This window comes from Elephas maximus, chromosome 3 (assembly GCF_024166365.1).
Source record: "Elephas maximus indicus isolate mEleMax1 chromosome 3, mEleMax1 primary haplotype, whole genome shotgun sequence".
NCBI classification, from domain to species: Eukaryota; Metazoa; Chordata; class Mammalia; order Proboscidea; family Elephantidae; genus Elephas; species Elephas maximus.
In genome coordinates this window covers 98,111,020-98,129,347 of record NC_064821.1, presented here as the reverse complement: position 1 = coordinate 98,129,347, position 18,328 = coordinate 98,111,020, and the positions used below count along the sequence as shown (strand labels likewise).

Below are 18,328 nucleotides of genomic sequence, written 5' to 3'. Positions count from 1 at the left end.
CCCAAGACTAGAACACAGAACAGAGTAACCAGATGTCAACCCAGATAGGGAAATCACAAAAATAAATTAAGATAAAAAAAAAAATACAACAGGGAAACAACGATGTCATTATGTAAATGAAGACAACATTAAAACAATAAAGTGGGACTAAGAAATGTAGTCACAGATCTTTCATATGGAGAGGAGGTTAAGGCAATATAAAGAAATAAAAGTTAGGTTTAAACTTAGAAAAATAGGGGTAAATATTAAGGTAACCACGAAGGAGACAAATAATCCTACTCATCAAAATAAAATACAAGAAAAAAAAATAAAGACTCAGCAAAAACAAAATCAACAACAATGAATAAGAGGAAAAGACAATATATAAAGATGAATGACGCAGAAAGTTATCAAAAGAGGATGGAAGGAATACAGAGTCATTATACCAAAAAGAATTGGTTGGCACCCAACCATTTCTAGGTGGCTCATAAAAGAACTGATGATACTGAAAGAAGTCCAAGCTGTACTGAAGGCATTGGCAAAAAACAAGTCTCCATGAATTGACGGAATACCAAATGAGATATTTCAACAAACGGGTGCAATGCTGGAAATGCTTTCTGGTCTATGCCAAGAAATTTGGAAGATAAACACAATGGAGTATTACACAACAATAAAGAACAATGATGAATCTGTGAAACATCTCATAACATGGATGAATCTGGAACACACTATGCTGGGTGAAGTAAGTCAATCACAAAAGGACAAATATTGTATGAGACCACTACCGTAAATACTCATGAAAAGGTTTACATACAAAAGGAAACAATCTTTGATGGTTACGAGGGAGGGGAGAGGTGGGAATGAGAAAACACTTAATAGACAATAGATAAGTGGTAACTTTGGTGAAGGGTAATACAATATACAATACAGGGGAAGCCAGCACAACCTGTACAAGGCAAGGTCAGGGTAGCTCCATACACACATCCAAACTCCCTGACAGACAGAATTGCTAGGCTGAGGGCTGTGGAGCCATGATCTCAGGGAACATCTAGCTCAATTGGCATAACATAATTTATAAAGAACATGTTCTACATTCTACTTTGGGGAGTAGCGTCTGGGGTCTTAAAAGCCTGTGAGCAGCCATCTAGGATACTCCACTGGCCTCACACCTTCAGGGGCAAGGAAGAGTGAAGAAAACTAAAGATACAAGGGAAAGATTAGTTCAAAGGACTAAAGGACCACATCTACCATATGGCCACCACCAAACTCAGTCCAGAACAACGAGATGGTGCCTGGCTACCACCACTGACTGCTCTGACAGGGGTCACAATAGAGGGTCCCAGACACAGCTGGAGAAAAATGTAGAACAAAATTCTAACTCAAAAAGAAAGACCAGACTTGCTGGCCTGACAGAGACTGGAGGAACCCTGAGAGCATGGCCCCAGATACCCTTTCAGCTCAGTAATGAGGTCACTCCTGTGGTTCACCCTTCAGCTGAAGATTGAACAGGCCATGGAACAAAACAAGGCTAAAGGGGCACACCAGCCCTGGAGCAGGGACTGGAAGGCAGGAAGGAACAAGAAAGCTGGTAATAGGGAACCCAGTGTTGAGAATGGAGAGTGTTGACATGTCGTGGGTTGTTAACCAATGTCACAGAACAATCTGTGTACTAACTGTTTGATAAGAAACTAGTTTGTTCTGTAAACCTTCATCTGAAGTACAATTTAAAAAAGGTATCAACAAAGTATTATTGCATCGAGCAAATCTGCTGCTAAAGACCTCTTTAAAGCATTAAAAAGCAAAGATGTCACCTTGAGGACTAACGGGCACCTGACTCAAGCCATGGTATTTTCAATTGCCTCATATGCATACAAAAGCTGGACAACGAATAAGGAAGATCAAAGAAGAATTGACGCATTTGAATTACGATGTTACCAGATGAATGAACAAATCTGTCTTGGAAGAAATAAAGCCAGAATGCTCCTTAGAAGTGAGAATGGTGAGAATTTGTCCCACAGACTTTGGGCATGTTATTAGGAGGGACCAGTCCCTGGAGAAGGACATCATGCTTGGTAAGGTAGAGGGTCAGGGAAAAAGCGGAAGACCCTCCAGGAGATGGATCGACATAGTGGCTGTAACAATGGGTTTAAACATAGCAAAAATTGTGAGGGTGGTGCAGCATTGAGCGGAGTTTCATTCCGTTGTGCACACAGCTGCTATGAGTTGGAACTGACTGGACTGTATCTAACAACATAACATTATTATTGGTTAGTCTCCCTTTCTGGGTCTGACTCTATCAACTTCTCCGGACTCATCTCTTATTATGAATCTCTCTCTCTAGCCTCTGCCCCACATACACACTCAGCTTAGATGTCATTTCCTCTAGGAAGCCCTCCCTGATGACACCCCAAGTTTCCTATTCTCCCCACCCCGCTGCCTGGGCTCCCCCATCATCACCCTTTAGGACCTCAGGTTGTGATTAGGGTGTCATCTGTCTCCCCTGCACCGAGAACTCCTCGAGGACACGGCGGAGTTAAATTAATATTTGTATCTCTGGAGTCCAGTAAAAGTTGGCTGTTGCCTGCGATGCTAGGGGGTCTGGGAAGAGTGGAACGGGGTGAAGGGGAGGAGAGAAGAGGAAAGGAGGAGGGAAGGAGACCTACAGGGTCTCCATAAGCAAGAGAAATCATGCTTGAGGGAAGGCTTTGTAAACTGCCAAGAACTGTTCACAAGGGAGAAATGACCAGTAGTGGAACTGAGGCCTATGCTCAGGGGAAGGCCCGTACAGAGCCCCCCACCCCATGCCCAGTGGCCCAGTTGGTACCTCCACAAAGAAGGCGGTGGCGGTGATCTTGTGCTTCTCGTCGCCTCGCTCCAGGAGTGGGATGAGCAGGTAGAGAATGCGGCACAGCTCCTGGCAGGAGTAGTGCACCATAGCCCTGGGGGTGGGAGTGGGAGGCAGGCCCCTCAGGCTCTCTGGGCTCAGGGGGACCTGCTCACGACACCATGGGCAAGCCAGGGTCACCTGGGTGCCTGCGTTCCCAGGATGACCCCCCGGATGGGATCTCAGAGGCCATCTAGTTTAACCGCTTCGTTTTACAGATGGGGAAACTGAGGGCCAGAGCAAATCAGTAAGAGAGACAGGCTTAAGATCCCTGACTGTACCTGACCACTTCAGGAAAAGAGACAGAAGGAGAGCATGTGAGGAACCGCTCACTAATGCCAGGCCCAGGCAGGCGCTTCCACATTGTTACTTCATTCAATCCTCACCATTACCCTTCAAGGCAGGTTACTATTATTATCCCCATTTCCTGGATGAGGAGACAGAGGCTTGGATGGTGAGCCACTTAAGATCACCCACACACACATACGTACAGAGCTGGAAAATGGCAGAGCTTTGACCCCTGCCCAGGCAGGACTCCTCACTCAAGTTTCGTCATTTATTCTACTAAGCCAATAGTTCTCAGTGTGGAACACTGGGGCCAGCAGCATCAGTATCAGCATCAGCTGGGAACCTGTTAGTTAGCTTGGGTTCAAATCCTGCCCCAAAACTAGCTGCGTGACTTTGGGCAAGTCTCTTGACTTCTTTGGGCCTCAGGTTCCTCATGTATAACACTGGGATAATGGTAGTGCTATTTCATTGGTCATGGTGAGGCTTAAATGGGTAATCCATGTACAGCTCTTTGCATGGTGCCTAGAGCATAGTAAGTGCTCAGTAAGCACTGTTGTATCCTGAGACCTCCAAGGAGAGCACCATCCTGGGCACTCAAGGTGCAGGACTAAGAAACTAGGCTGGTTCCTTCAGGGGCCACATTATAGAAATTAAGTTGCCCAGGACCCCATGACAGTCTGTGTGTGGTTGGGGAGAGTCCTGATCTGGGGTCAGTAGGTCATTTTCCAGCTCTATCACTTCCTAGTCGTGTAACCTTGGGTACAGGACTGCCTGTGTCTAGACCTTGGTATGCTCCTCTGCAAAATGTGCCTTAATCCCTGCCCCACCGTGATCATAATAATGATAACAGAAGATAACACGTGTTCAGCTCTTACCATGTGAGCTGTTCTAAGTACTTTACACGTAATTTGTTTACTCCTCACTCCGAACTTCTGAGACGTGTGCTATTATTATTTCAATTTTACTGATGAGAAAACTGACACGTGGGCTGGGGAGAAGTAATTGGCCCGAGGTCAGACAGCTGATAAGCAGGGAGCTGGGGTTCAGACAGGGCAGACCTACCCCAACCCACAACCTTAACTGCTAGGGTAAACAGCCACTTCTATAAAGCGGTGAGAAAGCATTATTGTAAATAATCAAAGTGCTCTGCAATTGCCAGAACCATTACAACCAGAGTTTATATCCGTAGAGTGTTGGGCCAGCTTTCACATCTGTTGGATCCCCAACCACCCTCCGAGATAGACCATATTCTCCCTGTTGTCGAGAAGAGGTTATAGACTGAGCAGAAGAAACCAGCCCAGAGAAAGATGCAAACCCAAGTCTGTCTGAAGATCCTGGGGTCTCTCCCACCCCTGCCCGTGGCGGTCCCCCATCCTCAGGCCTCACCTTGCCAGCAAGGACACTCCACGGTGGTGGTTCTCAGCCTGCTTCAAGAAGTCCCAGCCGCCCTGGTCCTCCAGAAAGGTGGCCTCATAGGAGCAACCCATCTTCAGCAGCAGGGTTTTCACCACTTTCACCACCCAGCTGCCAAGACAAGGAGGCTGAGACCTCATGTCCACCCTGTCCCAGGCAGGCCGGGCTGCCTTCCACCCGGGGCTCTCTCACCATCAGCTCCCGTCTGGCCCTGCAAGCTTCTCTCCACCGCGCTAATTGTCAGATACAGCATTCAGTGTACCCATAAAGGGTTGCTTTAAAAAATAATATTCCCTTTGAGAACAAGAGAGTAAACAGAAGAAAAATTCACCTCCCTTTGGAGACTGCTTCCACTCTCTTTTCTTCAGAACCTTGTTTTGCTGAAGGGAGAAGTCTGCCCCTCCCCAGGGCAGCTGGGTGTCTCAGGTTCTGCCTTACTCTCACCCTCCACTCCCATCTGTTGTTCCCCTCAAGCCCAAGACTGACCCCATGCAGCTGGGTGGGCACCTTGGGGGACAGTCCTGTCCCCCCACTGGTACACTCATTGTCCCAGTGTGAAAATTCAAGCTTCTCCTGAGGCCAGGGCTTTGGAATCATCCCACCCTTATGGTGACTAACTGAAACATGTGCTGTCAATAATAGACCCTGTGTTCGGGTCCTGAAGCTGCCATAACAAAATACCACAAATTGGGTGGCTTAAAACAACGGATATTTATTTTCTCACAGTTTTGGAGGCTAGAAGTCCAAAATCAAGGTGTCAGCAGGGACATCCTCCAACTGAAGACTCCAGAGGAGAATCCTTCCTTGCCTTTTCCCAGCTTTGGATGGCTCTGGCCATCCTTGCTGCTCTTTGGCTCGTAGCAACATCACTCCAATCTCTGCCTCCATGGTCACATGGCCTTCTCTCCTGTTCTTCTTCTGTGTCTCTATATCCAAATCTCCCTCTCCTTTCTTTTATGATATCACCAGTCGTTGAATTCAGTGCCTACCCTAATCTAGTATGGCCTCATTTTTAGTTGAATACATCTGCTAAGTCTCTATTTCCAAATAAGACCACATTCACAGGTCCCAGGACATGACTTTTAGGGGGACACTACTCAGCCCATGACAGCCCCTACCAGCAATGGCTCCAGGGTTCAACGCTAAAGAGAAAGCAGGAAGGGTGAAAGGAAGAAAGTGTGAAAGAAAGAAAATGTAAAAGAAGGTAAGGAAGAAGATGAGACAGGGAGAGAGGGAGGGAAGGGAGGAAAGAGAAAAGGAAGGAAGGGAAGATGGAGACACAGAGGCACGCTGTAAGTGCTGCCCACCCAAACAGCCTGGGGGCTCAATCTCCCCAACTCTCCCATCTCTACCCTCTTCCCTTGCCCCTAAAACTCCAAGTACTGGCTGAATGGCTAAGCTGAGATTATACATTTTCATTTGGAAAAGAATAATTATTCCCTTCAATTTCAAGAACCAGAACCTTTAACTATGACAGGATGAGCAGCTTGTGCATGCTCTTCTAGGGTCTCCATCTCCAGGACAGCTTTCGTCACCTTCTCATTAACTGGCTTGGGGACAGCGTTGAGCTCAGGAGCTCAGAAGGCTTCACACAGTCACGTTTACACAGACTCCTTGTCCTCATTCTCAGTGGTGAGTATATATATTTAGGCAAGAGCTTCTGAACACAAAATGACATCGTTAGTAGTTTGTCCTCTCCAGCCTTTCTCCATTTCCTCAACTGGGTTCCAAATTTTAACAAGAATGACCTTATGCATCTCCTTTCTCCCTGACTCACCCTCAAATGATATGCTTGTAATAGCCAAAAGTGATGCCATGCTGCTCTGTGAAGTGCAGAGCTGACATCTGGGGAAGAAGGCTGCGGTGGTGTAGCGGCTCTTCTGTTGTCCTTAAACACCCACTCTACAAGTTTTACCTTCCAGGAAAGCTCTTGGCTTTCCTCAGCGACATTGAGCAAGGGCCGCCTTGAAATACTCACTCCCTTTCCCTCTCCTAGGATTGGGGGGAGAAGTCAGTGATACGACATGAGGCTGCTTTAAAGCCTGTAGCTGTTGCAGGGTGCAGAGACTGGATGGCCATGCCTTTGGTGGCTACTCCACTAGGACTCCTCTCTCCCCCTTCAACCCAAAGTCGGATGTGACAGGACTTGGGTCAGTAGAGTTAATCCTTGCATTCATCCCCTGACCAGCCTCGCCTCTCCTCACTGAATGACATAACCACCTGTGGGCACCTGTCAGCTTCTCTGAGCTTTTCCTCTTCATCGCTGGAGTCTGTAACACCGTGATCTACTCCGGTTCCAAATTCAGCGTAGTTGTTTCCTAGGGCTGCCGTAACAAAGTACCTCAGATACAGTGGCTTAAAACAGAATTGATTCTCTCACAGGTCTGGAGGCCAGAAGTCCAAAGTCAGTATCATACGATGAAATCAAGATGTCAGCAGAGCTCCGCTATACCCAGGCATGGCCTCGTGATTTTTCTGACCCTTGTCAGTGTGTGGCTGGCCTGCCTGTTTCTGTCTCACAGGCTGCTTTCTGTGACGTGGAGGTAAGGCCAGGCATGCCAGCTCTCTTCCAGCTCCCTCATGTCGTCACTCAATGAATGAATGCTTCATTCCACGTTGGCAAGTCATGCTCTTCATCATACAACAGTCAGGAATGTTTCCACTCCGTGCGTCTCTTTCTCCTCCGCCTCCAGCACCTTCCCCACTTTCCTCTTGGTTTGTTTTATCCTAGAGCTTACCAGCTTTCTGTGTCAAGGGCGATGTGCTCGGAGCAGCAGCTACTAGTGCAGGAGAATCAGAATTGGTGCCACATTATGGGCACGTGCTCTCAGTCAGTGAGGTGATCCTATTTGGTCTTCACAACACACCTATGGGGTGGGAATTATTTACCCCATTTCATAGGCAAGGAAATCAACCTGCCAAGTTTACCCAAAGTACAAAGCACTAAATGACAGAGCCAGGGTTCAAATCCAAGACTTTCTGACTTCAAGCCCTCCTACACAACTGCTTGCCCTCTGCCCTTCAAAATGCCCCTTTTGGAGTATAATATGCAATAGAAGCCCCAAAACAAAAGAATGATAAAACTCAACTATATAAAAACCTAAAATTTTTGAATGCCAAAAGACCATAAAATAGTTACAAGGTAAGTGACAAACTGGTATGCAAATGACAAAGAATTAATTTCCTTAACATACAAAGAGCTTTTACAAAGTAATAAGAAAATTTCCCAACAGTCCTATATAAAAATAGGCAAATGTCAAGAGCAGTTTACCGAAAAAGAAATACAAATGGCATTTAATCCTATTTAGAGATGTTCAATCTCACTCATAATAAGAGAAATGTAAACTAAAACTATAATGAAATAGTTTTTTGTTTTTTCAGCTCTCAGACTGGCAAAGATAAAAATATTTTGTAATAAATTGTGTTGATGAGGGTGTGGAAAAATAGACATTCTCATACATTGCTGGTGGCAGTGCCCTCTGTGGGGGAGCAGTTTAGCAAATGAGCACTTTAGGTCAAGAATTTTCTACCACATATTCTTGTTCCACTTTAATATTTAAATACAGAAATCCTTTGATGCACCAATTCGACCTTCAGGAATTCATCCTACATATGTAATCACACGTGTACATAAAGACATATGAACAACGAAATTCACTACAACATCGTAAATGCAAGGGCTAGAAACTCCCTAAATCAAGAAGAGCCCAGTTAAATAAATTACTATGTTGGAATTCTGTTCATAGGAATACTATGTGGCTATTAAAATAATGAGGCAACTTTTTATGTAATAATCTCCAAAATAGAGTATATGATAAGAGCAAAATTGCATAACAGTGCGTAAGGTATGCTACCACTGGTGTAAATATAGAGAATATAAATACATGTGCTTATATGTGTATAGACCACATCTTATGAATTGAATTATCTCTCTCAAAGAAAGATATGTTGAAGGCCTAACCCACAGTAGCTGTGAATGTGACCTTTTTGGAAATAGGGTCTTTGAAGATGTTATCAGCTAACATGAGGTCATGCTGAAGTAGGGGACAGTGGTGGTTCAGCGGTAGAATCCCAGCCTTGCGCATGGAAGGCCACCATCACCCGTCTGTCAGGGAAAGCTTGCAGGTTGCTACGGTGCTGATCAGCTTTCAGTGGAGCTTCCAGACTAAGATGGACTAGGAAGAAAGGCCTGGAGATCTAGTTCTAAAAATCAGCCAATGACACTCACAACGTGCGTTTCATTCCATTGTGCGTGAGGTTGCCTTGGGTTGGGGGCCAACTCGACGGCAGCTAACAACAACATACTGGAGTGGGTGGGTCCTAATCCAAGCTGAATGGTATCCTTATAAAAGAAGGGACACAGAGAGACAGAGGGAAGAGGGCCATGTGAAGGTGGAGTTATGCTACAGCTGCAAGCTAAGGAACACTTGGAGCTACCAGAAGCTGGGAGAAACAGGGAAGGTTCTTCCCCTAGAGCTTTCGGAGATGGCCCTGAATTCAAAGTACTAACTTCCAGGACTGTGAGATAATAATCTTCTGTTCTTATAGGCCACCAGGTAGCATCTCTGGAAGGGGATGAAAAAAATATGTGTCTTAGTCATCTAGTGCTGCTATAACAGAAATACCACAAGTGAGTGGATTTAACAAACCGAAATTTATCTTCTCACAGTCTGGTAGGCTAGAAGTTCCAATTCAGGGCACCAGCTCCAGAGGAAAGCTTTCTCTCTCTCAGTTCTGGATGAAGGTCCATATCAATTTTCCCCTGGTCTAGAAGCTTCACAGCACAGGGACACCGGGTCCAAAGGACACGCTCTGCTTCTGGCACTACTTCCTTGGTGATATGAGGTCCCCCTGTCTCTCTGCTTGCTTCTCTCTTTTATATTCCGAAAGAGATTGACTCAAGATACAACCTAATCTTGTAGATCCAGTCCTGCCTCATTAACATAATTGCCTCTAATCCTACCTCATTAACATCATAGAGGTAGGATTTACAACACATAGGAAAATCACATCAGATGACAAAATGGTGGACAATCACACAATGCTAGGAATCATGGCCTAGCCAAGTTGACACATATTTTGAGGACACAATTCAATCCATAACAATATGGTTGTCTTTGGAGAGGATAACAGGGGTAGGATAAAAAGGGAGACTTGCTTTTTTGTCTTTTGAATGTTTTACCCATGTGCATATATTACCTATTATAATTAATAATTAAAAGTAAGACACTCAGTTCTTCGATATGAACCTAATACAAATAATATCTCTAGGGAGGGAGGAAAGGAAAATGAAATGGTGAGTGCCTTGGGAGAGGGACTATGGTCCTCTCCTGGGTCCAGTACTAAGTTCAGTGTCTGACACAGAGCAGGTGCTCAAAAACCATCGTTGAACGAATTATTGGCGCTACTAAAATTGTCTTTCTGTTTTCTCTTCTATTCTCAAAGCTAATTTCTGTTGATTGATCACTCTAAGGACTTCTGGAAGGGCCCTTGCTGGGTGGCTGTCCCCACTGCCAGGGACAGCAGATAAAGTGAGATGGGCAAAGCATACCGGACAGGTACGAAGGCAGGCGGCTGTGCATCCTTATTGGTGTCCTTGCGGGAGGACACACGGCCAGGCAGGTTGAGGCCAATGTGGTAGTGGACTTGAATGAGCAGGGCCAGGAGCAGCTGGGGGTAGATTCGCCTTACACGACCCATGCAGCTGTTGACAGACAGGAGCTCACACAGGCCGCTGGCTGCCTGTGGGGGGCAGAGGGGAGGTTGCTGGGATATCCTGGCCCATCTTCCCAGCACTCCCGGCTGGGGCCAGGACTGCTTCTCGGGGAGGTTGAACCCAAATCTTTGCTTTTCTCTGGCCCAGCCTGGGAAAGTCTAGATCCTCCCGTAAGCCCCCTGGCCCTCTGGGTGGGTCCTACCCAAAACAGTAACAATAGCCGCCGCTTATCTTTGGTCCAGGAGTCCCCGGGTAGTACAAATGGTTAATATGCATGGCTGCTAACTGAAAGGTTGGAGGTTCAAGTCTACCCAGAGGCACCTTGGAAGAAAGACCTGGTGATCTACTTTGGTAAAATAAGCCGCTGGAAACCCTATGGAGCACAGTTCTACTCTGACATACATGGGGTCATCATTTGTCTGAATCAACTTGACAGCAACCGGTAGCTGATAGCTTTGGTCCTGGGTTTGATCGCTACACAACCCTGGAAGAATCATGGCAGAGGGATCCCTTCCCACCTCCTGTGGGGCAGTCTTGATCCCATTTTGCAGGTGGGGAGATGGCTCAGAGGGACAAATGGACTGGCTCAAGGTCACCCAGCCCCTTGGGGGCACAGCTGGGATTTGCACTCAGGTTTTCAGATACTGGCCGTAGTGTGCCCTGTCTCCTCTTCATTCACAACATAGACACACAGATGGTGGGAGCACCAGGCTGGTCTCTTTACCCTGGGCCATTAAACTAGATTGTCCCCCCCCACCCCCGCCCCTACGTGATCAGCACCAAGGAAAACTAATGCTCGAGCAGGAGCCAGGGGAGGCACTCTGTCCTGGACTCCGTCCTGGACTCCATCACTGCAGGCCCTCTCCTGCCTGTTCCAGTCCATGGCTCCTTCTGTCAACCCTCCAAAGCCCCATGAACTTGGAGTCAGACTTTGGCTTTGCTGGGATTTGGCCCACAGTGCTCCCTGGGACCCACTTTGCACTCACCATCCAGTGTCTCCATCTGCCAGCCCAGCTCTGGCCCTGGCCTGGCCCATCCCTCACACTCAGCCCACCAAGGCCTCTCTCCCTGACAGAGAACAATGCGCTGGGGCAGAGGGCGTAGGTTGGGGTAACTAGACCCAGTGGCTCGTTCTGGCTCCACCATTCCCTGTCCCTTCTTTGAACCTCAGACTCATCTGTAAAGTGGGAGTACTGATCCTCCTCCAGCCAACCTCACAGGTTTGGTGGAGGGTAAATGAGATGGTGGTAGTGAGAATGCTATGCAGTCGGCCTTTGGTATCTGCAGAGAGTGATTCCCGGACCCTGGGATAGAAAGCTCAAGTCACTAATATAAAACGGCGTTGTACTTGCAATATAACCTACATACATCCTCCCCGTGTACTTTAAATCATCTCTAGATTACTTATAATACCCAAACAATGTAAATACTATGTAAATAGTTGTAAAGTGCTATCTAGATAGCACTTTACACTCCCTCTTAGCCTTTGAGAGATTGCTTTGACCCCTTAATTTCTTTTTAGGGGGCATTTTTTCACAGAAACAAAGGGTGCACACAACACAAGTAGAGAACTCATGAGACTGAGAGGAACAATGCTCAAACAACGAGGGCTGGAGAGAGACTGAGGATCCCTGAAATGGCAGGAGGCTAGGGCAGGGTATGCCTACACATTACTTCATTCACATGGGTTCACCGAAATGCCAAGTTTTGCTTTTGGAACTTTTTTTTTTTGTCCAAATATTTTCGATTCACAGCTGATTGAAACCGTGGATGTGGAACCTGCAGTTACTGAGGGCCAACTTTATAAAGCAATGGTCAAGAGCTGTGCCACTAGGCCCCATGCAGCCAGCCCAAGGGAAAAGCATTTCATTGTGGAGCGGAAGAATCCCCATGTTCCCTTGGAAATAAGCAATATCATGTGGGCTGGATGAGAGCAATCCACAATAGTTGTTTGTACTTTGCTGCTTAGGAAGCCCTTTCATACACAATCTCACTCTTCTCAACAGTTAGGTAAGATAGACAAGACAGGAATTATTTCCACCCATTTTACAGATCTAAATGGTAAGGCTGGAAAGGGGAAGTGATCGGTGAAGGTTATATAGTGTGGTCTTCCTTATTCACTGTCTAGCTTTGCATGCATATGAGATGATTGAAAATACCATGAATAAGGAAGACCAAAGAAGGACTGATAACTTTGACTTATGGTGTTGGTGAAGAATACTGAATATGCCTTGGACTGCGAGAAAAATAAACCAATCTGTCCTGGAAGAAGGCGAGCCAGAATGCTCTTTAGAAGCAAGGATGGCGAGACTTTGCCTCACATACTTTGAACATGTTATTAGGAGAGACCAGTCCCTGGAGAATGACATCATGCTTGGTAAAGTGGAGGGTCAGCAAAAAAGAGGAAGACCCTAAAGGAGATGGACTGACACAGTGGCTGCAACAATGGGCTCAAACACAGCAACAATTGTGAGGATGAAGCAGGACCGGGCAGTGTTTCGTTCTGTTGTACATGGGGTCTCTTTGAGTCGGAACCTGCTCAACAGCACCTAACAAACATATAGTGAGGCAGTGGCGCAGTGTTTCGTTCTGTTGTACATGGGGTCTCTTTGAGTCGGAACCTGCTCAACAGCACCTAACAAACATATAGTGAGGCAGTGGCAAAGCTAGGACAAGCCTCTTGGACTCAAAGCCCTTGCACTTTTCACAGTGATCCCAAAGCTGCTATTTCCAGAGTACAGTCTGTAATGTAGAGAAGCGTCTCTAGTCAGGTGCCAGAGGGCTCTGCTCTTGGCTCTGTCTTACACAAACTGTTTATCAATACCACAGATAAAAATTCTGTTCAGGGCGTCTCCACACCTACACTATGCTTGTTGAACAAGAAGCTTGAGTGAGTGACTGGTAAACACACTAACACACAGTGATTGAAGGAGGAATGGATGATTGCCCAAATCAGGCAGAGAATGACACTGACACCCTAGTCATAGAACACAGTGGTAGGGGAGATACGGCAATGAAGCATGGGATTTGGGGGTAAGCAGTCTGGGCCAGAGTCCTCGCACCACCACTCACTAGTTAGGTGACCTTGACTGAGATGTGGAACATCTCTGAGCAGCAGTACCCTCCTCTGGAAATGGGATAAAGCACCCCCTCCTCTGTCTACTACATATTTATTTATTTGCTCAATCTCATGGATTGAATTGTGTCCCCCCAAAGTACACCTCAACTTGGTTAGGCTATGATTCCCAGTATCGTGTGGTTGTCCTCCATTTTGTGATTGTAATTTTATGTCAAAGAGGATTAGGGTGGGATTGTAACACCCTTACCCAGGTCACATCCTGATTCGATGTAAAGGGAGTCTCCCTGGGATGTGGCCTGCACCACCTTTTATCTTAGAAGAGATAAAAGGAAAAGGAAGCAAGCAGAGAGTCGGGGACCCCGTACCACCAAGAAAGCAGTGTTAGGAGCAGAGTGCATCCTTCGGACCCAGAGTCCTTGCACGGAGAAGCACCTAGTCTGTTGGAAGATTGATGAGAAGGCCGACAGAGAGAGAAAGCCTTCCCCTGGAGCTGATGCCCTGAATTTGGACTTTTAGACTACTTTATTGTGAGGAAATACATTCCTCTTTGTTAAAGCCATTCACCTGTGGTATTTCTGTTACAGCAGCACTAGATAACTAAGATACTCCCCTTCATCAGAATATCTCGTTCTCTGCTGAATCCTCAGAACCTTTGAGTGTGCCTGGCACACAGTAGGTGCTCAATAAATATTTATTGAATAAATAAATCAGCCCAACAAAAATTTTTCAAGTGCCTACTATGTGCCAGGTGTATGCTAGGCATTGGGATATCATGGTGAACAAAACAGGCACAGATACTACCTCATCCATCTCACATAATTATCCAACAATTGCCCACACTTCCGTCAAATCACAACTGGGGTAAATTCCCCCAAGGTGAAGTATGTGTCATGGGAAAGTGTAACAGACATACTTGACCTGGTCAGAGAGATTGGGGAGGACCTTCCTGAGGAGGTGATATTTGAGCTGAGAACTGAGAGATGAGTATGAGTTGAGTAAGTGGAGAATCTTCTAGGCAGAGAGAACAGCACGTGCAAAGGGCCTGTGGCAGGAGGACATGTGGTAGGTATGAAGTCCTGAGAAAGACCAGGGAGGTGAGGCAGAACAAGCACAAGGATCATGGAGTGTGGCGAGCCTAGAGAGGGGTGCAGGGCCTTGCAGCACAGGCAGGACGAGTGTGTTACTCTCAAGGGCAACGGAAGCCATTGAGGAGGGTGAGAAGAATGGATGTATATTTCTCAAAGACTTTTTGGCTGTGGTACAGATTGGAAGGAGCCCCTGGGTAACATAAATGGTTAAGTGCTCTACTACCATAGAAAGGTTGCTGGCTCGAACCCACCCGGAGATGCCTCGGAAGAAAGACGTGGTGATCCACTTCCGAAAGCTCACAGCCTTGAAAATCCTATGGAGCCGTTCTGCTCTGCACACAGGGGGTCACCATGAGTCAGAGTCAACTCAACAGCAACAGGTATAGATTGGAGGGGCAAGAGTGGAGGCAGGGAGATGAGTGAGAAGCAGGGGTGTCATCCAGCAGGCTTGGACCAGGGTGGTGGCAATGGAGGCACAGAGAAACCCATCTCTCCAGTCCACTTGTAGCAGGCACCTGCTATCTGCCAGCTCTTCCTGCCTCTCCCACCTGACTGTCAGCCAGCACCCTGCAGTCAGAGCTGCCTCTTCCCTCTGTGCTCCCAGGGCTGCACTGAGCCTGGCAGCAAGGAGTAGTTAAGCATTTGTGCTGCCTAAATGAAGAAATGAGTTCTCATTTAATCTTCACAACCACCAAATAAGGCAGATACTATTTCCATTTATGGATGCAGAGACTCAGCCTCAGAGAGGTGAAATGACTTGCTCAGGTCACAAACTAGTAGCGTAGTAACGTCAGACTCAGACTCAGAGCTGTGGCTCCGAGGCTGTTTTGTTTCCACTGTCCCAGGCTGCTGCTGTCACTGTAAGTAGCACTACTGTTATTGTCCAGCAGATGACAAGAGCCCAGAGACAGAGACTTGCCTAAGGCCACGTAACCAGTTACTGGCGGCGTGGGAAACTCAAAGCCGAAGAAGCCCTTTGTGCTGAGCTCAGTAAAGGGAGGGAAGGAGAGGAGAAGGGCAGGAAGGGGCAGAGCTGGGGGCGGATCCTCACCGCTAGGGGCACGATGGAGGCCCGGCCCTTCTTAGTGACAGGCTTCTCCTTCAGGCTGGTCAGCAGTAGATCCAGGAGGTCTCGGACATCACAGCTGGGCTTGCGCAGTATTAGCTGCCTCCACATCTCTGCTCCATTGCTGAAAGGCCACAGGGAGGATGGTTAGTGGTGGCCAGGGCAGTGGGGCCCACCCTCCTTCAAATGATTTGGGGAGGGGAAAGAGAAGGTGCCATTGTAATGACATTCATGGGCATGCCAGGAAAGAATGGTCCAAAAAACACTCCCCAGGAAGCAGGGGTGCTAATAACTATTGAAAAAGCTGTTTCCTGGGTATCATACCAGGTGCTTACATAGAATTTATTTCCTTAGCAAATATTTATGATTTGCTATATGCAAGACACTAGGCCAAATCTCTGGGAATACAGACATGAACAAGACAGTCAAGACATTCAAGGTCATTGAAATCTCATGCCCCTCAAAGTGGGTGTTGTCATTCCCGTTTTACAGATGCAGAATTGAGGTTCAGAGAGCTGAAGTCACTAGTCCAGGACTATACAGCTGATGAGCAGCAGAATCAAGACTAGATCAGGTCCAATGTCTCCATCCCCAGATGGCACATTTGGTTAAGTGCCCAACTACTAACTGAAAAGTTGGCAGTTTGAATCCACCCAGGTGCCCTGGAAGAAAGGCCTGGCAATCTGCTTCTGAAAGGTCACAGCCTTAAAAACCTTATAGAGTACAGTTCTACCCTGCACACATGAGGTTACTAGGAGTTGGAATCGACTAGATGGCAACTGTTCTTTTTTTTTTTTTTAAGCTCTCTAAAGCCTATGTTCTTTCCTCTATGCCAAGGAGCAAGAATCAAAGCAGCTGAACCCTCTGGGGCCTGGATCTTGCACTTGTCACACAATACCAGGGAGCAGTGCTGATGGGCCGGTGTGGTAAAGGGTTAACAAAAATCTTTTTCCCTTCTGCATGAGCATTTGAACCTTCCATTAACTTTCTAGCTCTGTTCCCCTGGAAACCTGATAAAGATAGTATGTCAACTATGTTGCTAGGCAACGTTGCTTATGGTAGAAATGACCCGACTGGTAAATTGCATCTGGGCTGGGAAGAAGTATATATTAACTATAAGAACCGGGTGGGGATACTACAGCATTGAGCTTCCCAGGGTGCTGTGACTCTTGTAACTGAGCTTGTCCCAGTGGGAACCCTGGAACCCAGCTCTATGGAGTTATTATAGGAGAGATTGTTTCCCGCGAGGCCTCAGCCACTTAAGCCAGGGCAGCTCCTGAACTCACCCCATGAGCCTCCTTCCCTCACACCCAGGGGCCTAACTACGGAAAATAGCCCCTAGGTCAATTAGTGTTAAATTGCTGAATGGTCTCTCACAGCTGGCAATGGAAACTGTGATGGCCAATAGAAACTGCTAATTGGCTCCCTGCCTCAAGCGGTGCCCAGAGCATGCAGGTGAAGCCCGGGGCACGCGCCCTACCTGCCCTCCTTAGCTAGTCCTCTGCTCACCCCTGAGCTTTCACCTGGCAGGCCCAAGAGATCAACTACTGGACTCAAGGCCAAAACTAGGGTGAGGCAAGTGAGGCATCCAGGGCCCAAGATTTAAGGAGGCGCTCACTCTTAGGTTCCTGCAAGTGCAGCCTCAGCACCTGAGTGTAGTTGCCTCCTTAACTTTTGCATCCTGAGTGCCTCATTTGCCTCACCCCAGTCTCAGCCCTGTCTGGACTGCTGTGTGAATGACTGTGGGGACATCTGCAAAGAGAAGCCCCTGACACTGCCCTGTTCTCTATCCTGAATGACTCCAGTGTCAAGTGTGGCCCAGGATAGTCTCGTGAATCTGAATGTTTAGTTGGACCCAAAAGAAACCGCCCTGGTGGTCAGTGCAGCTGATAAGGGTGAAATCCTTCCAGGTGGGAGGATGGGGCTATGCCAGGCTGGCCCTCGCCATCCTGATTACTCTCAGTCTCTATGAATGATAGCAATGCTCTTTACTGGAAACACACCCCATTTGCCCAGCTCTGCACAATTCTTTCACATTTGTTCTCAAACGACTTTGCAATCGAGTGCTAACTTAAAGGTTGGCAGTTTGAACCCACCCAGCAGCACTGCAGAAGAAAAGCCCTGGTAATCTGCTTCCATTAATATTACAGCCAAGAAAACCCTATGGAGCAGTCCTACTCTGACACACATGGGATCACCATGTGTTGGAATCGATTGCAATTAATAACAATACCACACAACGCCTTGTTTTATTCATTCACAGAACACATGGGCATGTTTCCTGCGCTGAGAGGCTGAGGCCAGCCATGCTGGTCTCTGGTGCCCACGAGCTCACTGTCTGGCCCTGTTCCCCTCTGTCCATCAGAATGTGAGTGTGGCATGTCCTCCAGCAGAGGCCAGGCCCCAGCAGGCACTCAGGACCACTGGCTGCATTACTTGTCACAACTACCCCTCCAGTGTAGATGCAGGGATATTTCTTCCTCTCGACTATGGGGGAACACTGAAGCCCAGAAAGGGCAAGCAGTTGCCCAAAGTCACACAGCAGCTGAAGGTAGAGTCAGGGCAACACTCAGGCCTCCTTTCCCTGGTATCACTAAAAGAGCTCTGGGCTTGGAGTCAGTCAGACCTGAGTTTAGGTCCTGGTTTTGTTGCTTGCTCACTGGTACCCAGGGCAAGAAACTACCTGCTGAGCCTCAGTTTCCTCATCTGTAAATGGGACTGTTGTGAGAATTGGAGAATGTACTAAATGCCCAGCATGGTGCTTGACACCCAGCAGTGCTCATGAAGAAGGGCCATCTGGGAGGGCAGGGGAGCA

General features: G+C 47.3%; 1 protein-coding gene across 1 annotated transcript in view; it reads right to left on the bottom strand.

Moving 5' to 3' along the window:
- MROH7 (maestro heat like repeat family member 7) overlaps positions 1 to 18,328 on the bottom strand; it is a 60,997-nt gene that overhangs the window by 16,598 nt on the left and 26,071 nt on the right. The window contains exons 12-15 of the mRNA XM_049879352.1: positions 15,499 to 15,637; positions 10,116 to 10,306; positions 4,538 to 4,675; positions 2,804 to 2,918 (exon numbers count right to left, since the gene is read on the bottom strand). Coding sequence (XP_049735309.1) covers positions 2,804 to 2,918; positions 4,538 to 4,675; positions 10,116 to 10,306; positions 15,499 to 15,637 — 583 coding nt within the window. The remainder of the gene's footprint in view (positions 1 to 2,803; positions 2,919 to 4,537; positions 4,676 to 10,115; positions 10,307 to 15,498; positions 15,638 to 18,328) is intronic.